The sequence below is a fragment of the Camellia sinensis genome, chromosome 13 (genome assembly GCF_055761805.1).
Source record: "Camellia sinensis isolate YWXY chromosome 13, ASM5576180v1, whole genome shotgun sequence".
NCBI lineage: Eukaryota > Viridiplantae > Streptophyta > Magnoliopsida > Ericales > Theaceae > Camellia > Camellia sinensis.
The window spans coordinates 109,697,856-109,708,808 of record NC_138973.1 but is presented as its reverse complement, the minus strand read 5'-3'; the positions used below and the strand labels follow the sequence as shown (position 1 = coordinate 109,708,808).

General features: G+C 35.5%; 1 protein-coding gene across 1 annotated transcript; it reads right to left on the bottom strand.

Moving 5' to 3' along the window:
* Window positions 1–5,356: 5,356 nt before the first annotated feature.
* On the bottom strand, window positions 5,357–10,604 carry LOC145806370 (karrikin insensitive 2 receptor IA-like). The gene is made up of 2 exons (XM_082903146.1): window positions 10,065–10,604; window positions 5,357–6,148 (listed from the first exon to the last, which is right to left on the bottom strand). The coding sequence occupies exons 1-2, from the start codon at window positions 10,445–10,447 to the stop codon at window positions 5,713–5,715; spliced, it is 819 nt and encodes a 272-aa protein (XP_082759272.1). The 5' UTR covers window positions 10,448–10,604; the 3' UTR covers window positions 5,357–5,712.
* Window positions 10,605–10,953: the final 349 nt, after the last annotated feature.

Sequence of the window (10,953 nt, the reverse complement as noted above, 5' to 3'; positions counted from 1 at the left end):
AGGATTTAAAAATGGCACATCAAGGACCTGTCTCCATGTAGACGAAGCAGAAGCCGAGGCATGCACTGAAGGAAACCATTGGCCCCCCGATACACCATACTTGGCAGCAATTACAGACTTCCACAAAGCGTCATCTTCCAAGGCATATCGCCACCACCACTTAAGAAGCAAACAATCATTTGTTAATCTGATGTCTCTGATACCCAGGCCTCCTTGCTTCTTATACAACTGCACCTCTTTCCATTTTACCAAATGAATTTTCCTTTTAAGCTCGTCCCCTCCCCATAAAAACCTTGCTTGAATCCTATCTAGTTCCTTAGCCACACACACAGGTATCTTGAACAGAGACATATAATAAACAGGTAGGGAAGATAGAACAGATTTGATGAGGGTGACCCTGCCAGCATAGGATAGCATCCTTCGCTTCCACCCTGATAATTTCTTTTTATACCTATCCACTACTGGCTGCCATGTTTGCTTACGACATGGGTTGGCTCCGAGAGGCAACCCTAGATACTTAAAAGGTAATTTATGACTCTGGCAATTGAGTAATTCTGCAAACTCCTCAACTAGCCCATGATCAACTCCCACCCCACAGATCATACTTTTATGAAAATTTATCTTCAAACCTGAGACCATTTCAAAGCATCTTAAAATTCGTTTGATAGCCACAATTTCAGCCCACTCAGCCTCGCAAAATATGATAGTGTCATCCGCGAACTGAAGATGAGACACATTAACCTCACTAGAACCCACTTCCACCCCTTTTATAATTCTCAATTCCTTAGCTCTTTTCAACAAGAGATTCAGTCCTTCAGCAACAACATTGAACAAGAAAGGGGAAAGGGGATCTCCCTGTCTTAACCCTTTTTGCGGACGAAATTCAGTTGTAGGTGAGCCATTTACTAAGATGGAAATTCTAGCAGATTCTACACATTCCTTTATCCATCGAATCCAACGTGAACCAAAGCCAAATTTATCTAACATCTGTAGCAAACATAGCCAGCTAACAGTGTCATATGCTTTTTGAAAGTCCAGTTTGAGAATAATACCCTTCTTCTTTGATGTTTTCCACCAATCCACCACCTCATTGGCTATAAGCACCCCATCTACAATATTTCTTCCCCCTACAAAAGCAAATTGAGCCTTATCAATCACAGCGGGCAGGACTTGTTTCATTCGATTAGCCAGGACTTTGGACAGCACTTTATATGGGGAATTTATTAGACTGATGGGTCTATAATCGAGAAAAGAGGTTGGATTCTCCTTTTTAGGGATAAGAGCAACAAAAGAACAGTTTACCCCATACCCTAATTTACAATTACTGAAAAACTCCTCCATAAACTTCATAATGACACCTTTCAAGAATTTCCACCCTTTCTGAAAAAAGAGCATATTAAACCCATCTGGGCCTGGGGCTTTGTTTCCGTCACACTCTTTTATTGCAGACCATACTTCTTCCTCTGTAAATTCTTTCTCCAGAATATGGCCTATTTGGTTAGCATCAATCTTCTTAAAAACACCTCCAATACTTGGCCTACTCCTCCAATGTTCAGAAAACAGATTTTGGAAGTGAGAGCAAGCTGCTTGTTTGACCTCTGAAGGTTCATCCACTTCAACCCCATTGACCACAACAGAGGCAATCAGGTTTCTGTTGTGTTTCTTAGTGGCCATAATATGAAAGAATCGAGTATTTCTATCTCCTTTCAACGCCCAGTCCATCCTCGATTTTTGCACCCACATCCATTCCTTTCTCTTGCTAAGTTTCCAAATCAAACCCCTTATCTCCTTTCTTTGACCCTCTTCTACCTCAGTCAGCACCCTCAATTCAGATTGTAAATCCATAGAGTGTAACTCATTTTCAGCTTCTTTCAACTTTGCCTCTACATCACCAAACACTTCCGCATTCTACTTTTTCAAAGCTACTTTTAAAGCCCTCAGCTTCTCCATAATTATAAAACTAGCCCAACCTTGTGCATAAGTTGAATCCCATACTTTATTTGCTTCAAGAAGGAACTTAGGGTGTAAAATCCAAGCATTGATAAACTTGAAAGGCTTTGGGCCCCAGTTCCTATCATCTTCCATCAGCAAAATGGGGCTATGATCAGAAAAGAGCCTTGGTAACCCCCATACCTTATATCTGTACCATTCTAGCCACTCAGGGTTAACTAAGAATCTGTCAATTCTGCTCCAACTTTGAGAATTACCCCAAGTATATTGCCTGCCTAACATTGGGATATCCACCAGTTCGAGATTGCTAATGAAAGTACCAAATTCCTCCATGCCTCTATCCCTCCTTATACACCCTTTTCTTTCACAGATATTTTTAACTTGATTGAAATCTCCCCCTAAACACCAAGGATCAGAGAAGACAGTTTTCAAATTGGATAGGATGCCCCATAACCTCCTCCTATTCATATCTTCATTAGGAGCGTATATATTACCAATTACACAGTTAATAGAAGAATGCATGGTACCTGCCAAAAGGATGAAATTTCTTGAGCAGCAACACTTCTGTAGTGAGAAAGTCATGGGATTCCAGATGCACAGAATTCCTCCTGCACTTCCTTCCGCATCCACTTCCATGTGCTCCACCGAGTCACTAGGCCACAGAGATCTTATCACATTATCATCAATGTTTGATTTTTTTGTTTCTTGCAGTAGAACCATATCCACATTTTTCTGCCTCAGAAATTCCTTTACTCTTCGCCTTCTATCATCCCTTCCCAAACCTCTAACGTTCCAGGATAGAATCTTCATAGAAAAATAAATACACACTAAAGCCTCCTACCAAGTGCTTATTAAGCATCTGGCGCCACCCCTTTTGCTTTCCTTCTCTCCATATCTTCAATTTCCATCTGTATTACTCGGTCCACAATTTCTGCTTCTTGCCCATTCATTTCCAGACCCAAAGTCTTTCCCAACTGTACCGTAGCTTCTGCTTCCTTTCTGATTCTGTTTTGCTTTCGTAAGGCATTCGTGATGGATAAAGATGATGAAGATGCCATTGTAGCTGCTCGAACAAGGGCTCCTCGTTGAAACCCATTCCTAAATGGTATTCCTTTCTGCCCCTTTTTTCTCCAGAATTTTCCATACCCCCTGCTTTCATTAAGCTGGGCCTCTGCTTTCCTATCCCAACCAGAAGCACCAGGTTGATGTATTTCTTCTTCTTCATCACTTGGGCTGGATTCATCTTCGATGTTATCAGAAGCCTCACCTTCTTCTATTGGGTTAGCCTCCTTAACAGAACTGGTCTTTGCCTTATTAGGCCCCAGACAATTCCCATCAAATTGGGCTTTACTCAATACTACTTCCAGAGCTATAGCAGGCCTATTGACATCTTCTGAACTTAAACTTCTTATAAGCCCATGAGGCCCATTAGGTGTCTCTAGTATCCCCCCTCCTCGTCTTTCACCCCTGTCAACCTCCCTTTCTAATGGTGCCTGCAGACTGACATTGAGTGCTGGGTGGACAGCATCATGGTTGCGAATTCCTATCTCCACGCCTGTCTCGTTAACCACCGAAACAGAGTCTGAAGGGCATGTGTGCTTGTGTCCTGCTCCCACCACCGCCTCCTTAGACTTGTTACTATGTGCCATGTAGAGGCTTCTCTCCACGTCAGCCCCAATGTTTCCTGCGTCGTCACCTTCACTCCTGCTTGCATGGTGAGTTGCAGAGCAATGGTCACCCCTATCCAGGGATGTTGTTAACAAATCCCTTTCTTCAACTACTCGAACAGGGTAGGATCTACCATCTTTTTCTAGAATAACCAATTTGTCAATATGTTCCAGATGAGATGTACATATTCTGATTTTCCCACACTTCAGAGACTTCATACTTGATACATTATCATCAAACTCCACAACTACACCACACGCTTCACCAATTTTCCTGAAGTTATTGACATTCCATAGATTGGGAGGCATTCCAAAGCAGCTTAGCCAAACCAGTCTTTCATTGTCTACCTTCACACCTTTGTTCCACTCAAAGATTGATTCACACCACCCCGATAACCAACCTCCATAACTGTTCAGTAATTGCTTCATTTCTTCTTTAGAGTTAAAAGTGATAAACGCATTTCGGCCTCCTCCTTCTCTAAGTTGTATGTCCTTCAATCCTCTGTTATGACATTCGATCTTGAAACCATCAAAGTTGCAATGAGGTTTAAGCTTGATTACTGCACTCAATAGTAGCCAACCAATGGCATATTCCTCCGCTTGAATTCTGATGTGATTATCACTACCCGACCTCCCTCCTTTTAAAACATCCGCATAAGAGTGTCTCCCTCCAATCCCAGCGCCAGACACTGTTGAGACTCCATCTGGTTTGTATGCTCTTGGTCTCGGATTAATCAGATTCTTTTCTTTTCCGAAATCTGCTTTTTTCACCTTCAAAGCTTTATCGCCGCACCATACTCCATTGGCTTTCTGAATTGCAATCTCCGCTGCAACAGGACAGTCGTATCGTACGAATCCAAATCTGGTTTTCGTTGCTTTTCTTCGTTTGTCGGGGATGTAGACATCCTTGACCACTCCAAAGTTGGAAAATATGGTGTACAAACCTTTAGGATTCATCAAATGTGGGATCTCATCAACAAAGATCGTGTGCAGTTGTGCTGCCGCCCCATTTCTACCTTGTCGTCGACGGAATACTGGATTCCACCCACCTTGTTGTCGTTCCATTTCTATAGTTTGGAAGAGCCCAGCCTCTCCAGAGTCCACACTTCTCCCTAATTAAGCACCAGTGTTACCCTCATTAACCTAAACAGATGAAGTTCTTACACCTTTTACTCATTTGGGGCTTCAATTAGGGTCCTCATTCAAGGCAAAATATGTTTGGACTCAGTTGTTGAGAGATTTTAAAGTTGGTTGGCAGCATAGAAGAAACGTTATTTGTCCAAAAGTGTCAGGTTGAACCACCCAGTCAAGCTTGCTTACATACTTCATGTCCTTGTATACTATCCCAGTTTCAGTTGCAAAGAGGTTAGAGAAATCAAAAACTGTATTGCGACTTCCTGTGGGGTGAGATTGAAGACGAGTTTAAATATAATTTGGTAGATTGGGACAAGGTGTGTGCTCCTATGAGGGAAGGTGGTTCGGGAATTTGGAGGCTTGCCATTTTCAATCAAGTCTAGTTGGGGAAATGGTTTTGGAGGTTTTGCTTATGAAAGAGAGGTTTTGGAGGAGTGGTGGCGGCCAAACGTTAATGTCTAATATTACTGATACACATACTCAAAAACAAACAAACACCCAGGTATAGGGGAACAGCAGATGAACTTCTATAATCCAATCCAATGAACACTAAGCATCCAATCATTCATCCCAAAACTAGTAATTTCAATCCACAAAGTCCCATATTTACAATCCAAAATAGCTTTGTTACATCTAGATATTAACTATGGAAAAGTTGCTCAATTGCAGTTTGGGATACATATTCAAATTCTGAAAACAGTCTCTCCACACACATAGAGATATATATATAACTGTATTCATTCAACCCTCTTCAAACCTGTAGTGGCAAGAGTATTTTTACATCTAAATATTAACTAGAACACTACAACTCAAACCTATAACAACCACAAAACCATCCCACACAACACCCATTTCCCATCACCATCCCAATAGGTCAGCAATTATGCATACAAAGACTTTGACCAAATTGGCTTTTATTTAGGAGAAAGCTAAAAACACCCTCTTCTCTACTTAATCGAAATCAAAGCTCAAAACCAAGAACTCCACCCATCACCTCCAGGAATTGAAGATGTGCAGTTAGCTGAGGAAAATGGCCATTTGTGTCGATGATCTCCACCGTTGATTTGGCCTTGATCTTCTTCTGCATGAAGTATCCGATGGAGATGGGGACGGCAAGATCATGGGTGGTCTGGATGATGGTGCATGGGATCGTAACCTTTTCAAGCATGTCTCTTTGGTCACTGTGGAAGATGAGTTTGGCTGTGGAGAGTGCAGCTTCAGGGCTCATTCTTTGCAGTGAGTTTTTGAACTTATCAACAGTGGTAGGGTCATTCGGATCAACAACACGCGAAGCAAAGCTTGAAGCCCATTGGTGGAAGTTGGATTCAATGCTTGACAAGAGTTGCTCAACATCTGAGCTTTCAAATCCCCCTTCATAATCTTCCAAATTTATGTACCTATATGTGAGGAAAAAAAAAAAAAAAAAAAAAATTTACAAACAAACCATTTTTTATCGTCTATGTGCAATTACAATAGGCCCACCCTTGCAAAATTAATTTATTGCCAACAAATCTATGTGTGGAGCAATAATGATATTAGATGACCTTATTATCATATTTTGTTTAAAAGGCAATGATACTAACACACTTATTAGATATAAGGGTATCAAATGAATGTTATTAAAAAAAATAATTATGACACATCAACATTTTGTGATAAACAAATGTCTAAATTTGCCCAACTACTCACACTTACCAATATTTTTCAAGTTCAGTATGTACAAGAATTAACTTAGAAGATATAGTAACACTACAAATGAAGAAAACTTGGTACATAAAGTTGTAATTATTACCTACTATAGATTTTGATCCAGTCAAGTCAATTTTTTGAGATATTAATGGGTTAAATCTTCAAAGCATGGCAATCTAGAACAAAAAAGAACTTTACACGTGAAAAGACTCAGCTAAATTGACTTGTAGTACATAAAATTAGCAATGTCTTGGGAAAAAATTAACCGTTCATTGAATTTGAAGTCAAACTAACAAATTTTTTAATCAAAAAAATCATGAATTGTGGGATAAATATTAAGGGCTAGTTTGGAAATTAAGTTTTTTATTAATTTTTTGACTTTGTATAAAGAAATATGAAAAAATAAAAAGAATAATTTGATAATTTATAATGATTTTAAAAAAAAATTTAACTAAAAACTCTATTTTCCAAACAAGGCCTAAGTATAATAGTGGTATAATTTTATGTGGTATTATCAAATAAAAAAAAATTACAAATGGGGTGAGGTGTTTTTTATTTTTTTATTTTTTTTATCAAGAAATCTTTTTTTATTGATGTAAAACACAAGTACAATGAATACAATCAGAAAAAATCAATAGAAAAAAGCTATAGTTGAAAAAGGCAAATGGGATCAGTTAATGGACACCATTTGTTTTTCATTAATCCCAATCCTATAATTCCTTTATCCCAAAATGAAATTTACTACTGGTGGGTGATATAATTTCATGGTTTCACTTTTATACCTAATATTTGCTTTAGGTGTTATAATTACTTTAGATTATTATTATTATTATTATTATTAATTTCTTGTCACTAGTAAAAGATAATAAGACCCACATTAATAAATATAGGATCTATTATTTTGTGTTTAACCATAACAAAAAAAAAAAAAAAAAAAAAAATCTAATAAAAAATCTGTTTATGAACATTTGACTACATGAAATTGAGAACTTCTTCTTCCAAATTAAAGGTTGGGGTTTTCAAGGGTAACTTCATCATGTTAAGGGCAACTCCAACACTAAAAGGTATTTTGTCCAGTAAAAATACATAAAAAATGTACTTTTATTTTCTGAATTACTTTGCCAAATATATATTCCAACAACATTCTCTCCTTCTTAAATTAATTTCCCTAGCCTCAAAGAATCTGTAAATATAATTAGTTAAAATAAGATGAGACAAAATACCTAATGTGTTGTAATGTAATTATGTCAAATGTCTAGAGTATTTCAAATGTTAGATGTCTCTAAATGAAATTGTGATGCATTTGGGTGATAAAATTACAATGGTATAAGACAAAGGAACCGGTACTGATATGCCATCCCATCTTTTTTTATCTTTCATATGCTCGATTTAGACCATATAATAAATGAGGTACATCTTATCACATGTTGTAAACTCTGTCCATAGGGACATACGTAAATAAATACATACCTTTAGTGATCTGAAGCATAATATTTGATTTGTTGAAAAGAGAAACAAACAAAATAATTATTTTATTAAATATTTATTCTCATATTTGATTATGTAAAAAAAATTCTATAGAAAATAGAATTATTATCCATCAATCTAACAATGAGACTAAAAACTAATCACCATTACATTTTGTCTAAAATCATTGTAGTGAATCAAATACTAGATTATGTTATTATTCTGAAAACAAATAACAAAGATTTTGAATACAATCAGGCAATATTTCTCAGCAAAATAAATAAACAATAAAAAAGAGAGAGAAGGACATGGGGAAAGATGGTCCAAAAAGGGAACATATAACACCACAAGTAAACATGCAATTATCCAACTATGAACACACATACATAAAATATATATATATATATAGGTAAACTATCAATAGTTTTAATAGTTTGATTTAATTCCTATAAAGTTCTATTGAAAATAAGTCACAGTAAAAATGTCGCTAAAAATAATTTTTCGTGACGATTTTTTACATATGTCGTTAAAAATTGACAATTAGTGACTTGTTTTGTCACAGTTTTTATAAATTGTCATTAAAACTTATAATTAGTAATGTTTTACTGTGACGAATAATTGTCGTTAAAACTTATAATTAGTGACATTTTTTGTGAAATTTTTTTCAAACTGTCGCTAAAAATTAATAATTAGTAACTTTTTTAATAGTGTTTACGGCAAAATATCATTAATTTTCATAGGACTTATTGGATAATAAATTTATCTATTAAAACCTATATGTAAGTCCCCAGATATATATATATATATATATATTGTAGTGTGTGTTTGTTTGGACGGACATGGTAAAGGGAGATTGTAATCCACCGAACTGTTAATCCTAAGATACATTGTCTCCGGACTATTTGATTGGACTAGATTTGTATTTTATGTTTGTTTAGTCATGAGATTAAATATCTGAATTGGACTATTCTATTAAATCTTATATTTGTTTAGTCATTAAATTAGATTTTTGGATTTGACTATTCTATTGAATCCGATATGTATCATATTTTATTTAATTTTTTTACTAAAACTTTTAAAAAATTAAATAAATAGAATATCAATAAAAATTATATAAATTTATTTTAATTTTTAGTTGAGATTTTTTAATTTTATTTTAATTTGGACTTTTAAATAAATTGAACTTTTAATTTTATTTTTAATTAAATAAAATGAACTTTTAAAAGGAAGATTATAATCCATTGGACTCTTAATTTATTAATTTTTAGTTGAGATTTTTAAATTTTATTTTACTTTACTAAGTATAATTAAAAATAATAATAATAAATTGAGGGCAAAAAATGAGGGTCAAAAATGTCATTTTAACCTTTTAATCCAAAGGAGGAGTTATCCCACCATTTTTATCCCAAGCCCCACGAAATACAATAATTTCACAAATAAGAGATTGATAATCCGAAACTATTAATCCAACTTATATTTTTTAAATCAAATATCAAACTATCATATGTAATAGACATGGAGTCGTATCCCTAGCTCTAATATATATATGGAATAATTACTTGATACCGACGTTGAGATGGATCCAAAAAATCATGCCCTTTATGATATTTATGCCTCATTTTGGAACAAGTTTTTTTGATAATTTTTTAGTTTTTTAGTTAAAATATGATTAAAAATATATATATTTGAGATGATTTTTTGATTTTTTTACTAAAAAATGTATAAAAAATAAAAAGAGAAGAGAATTTTTTAACTTTTTAATATAAATTGTTTATTTTTTAATTTTTTTAATAATTTTTAATTTTTAGACTAAAAAATAATATTAGCCGACGAAATTTTAAACTCATAATTACTTTTTATTATCACGGCTCAGTTTCTCAATCAACTATCCCCTTTGAGTTTATATAGATAGACAACATCTCCAAATAAATAAAAATAAAATAAAATACCTAACATTATATAAATTAATTATGAAATTGGACGCAATCATCTGATTATCTGATTGATTTCTGTAAAAAGTAGAAGAACTGAACAAGAAAATGATGGGATTATGAAAACAAAGAACTTTTCCTATCAAATATATGCATATGTGGATTGCCAAACATCTAATCTACCAGGGTGAGAGTCAATATATGTCATGTGTGTGTGTTTATATACCTGGGTGACGCTGCAACAAGCATGAGCCTCTTGAAGAGCTCTGGCCTTTTAATGGAAGCAATACATCCAATCATACCAGACATGGAGTGGCCAACAAAAACTGATGATTTCAAGTTCATCTCCTCCAAGAGAGAGATCAAGTCATCAGCAAAAGCATCAAAAGTGGAGTATTTGACAGGATCAAAGAGGTTTGGATCATTCACAGCCCCAGAGAAGCTCCAGTCGAAGACCACAACTCGGTATTGCCGGGCTAAGTATGGGACAATTTTGTCCCACATAGACTGGTCTCCTCCGTATCCATGTGCCAGAACCACGGTCTCATCGCCTGAGCCGATGGTTCTAGCATTCATGGATTTTGAGAGACTAGTTTCAACCATCACCATGTTTGGACTGTTGTGGAAGAAGATGTGGTGAAGGAAACAAAGAGAGAGAGAGAGAGAGAGAGAAGCCAGAGGGTATGTTTGGTACGGTTTTTTTTGTTTGTTTCGCCTCTGTTATATAGACACCAAGGGTAAGTATAATTGTGTTTTGTTTAATATAGGCACCAAGGGACTAGATTCTCTCTATAAAATTGTGTTTTGTCCCAATCAATCTTACCTGTCATTCGCGAACAATACTACAAAAATTATTAAGAAAAGTATACTTAAGGACCACAACCATTTTATGTTTTAGGAGCATACAAATCCCAGGTCAGCTAAGGATTGGGCCAAGTTTATACTATACAGTAACGGGTGGTTGTTTGGAAGGATTGTAAGGGGAATGGACTCTATATTCAATTTATTATGGAGTTTACTGTTTGATTGAGAATTTGTAAACTGGATTAAGAGTCTCACTGATTTATGAATCTCATATACGAAAATGTCTCGTAGCTCGAAAGGGTCGAGCTCGA

Bases quoted from the DNA above. Each gene is read 5' to 3' on its own strand.
- LOC145806370 (XM_082903146.1), bottom strand. From the start codon at position 10,447: ATGGTGATGGTTGAAACTAGTCTCTCAAAATCCATGAATGCTAGAACC. The intron at 6,149-10,064 runs GTATATAAACAC...CCTCACATATAG, and splicing joins CTTGTTGCAGCGTCACCCAG to GTACATAAATTTGGAAGATT.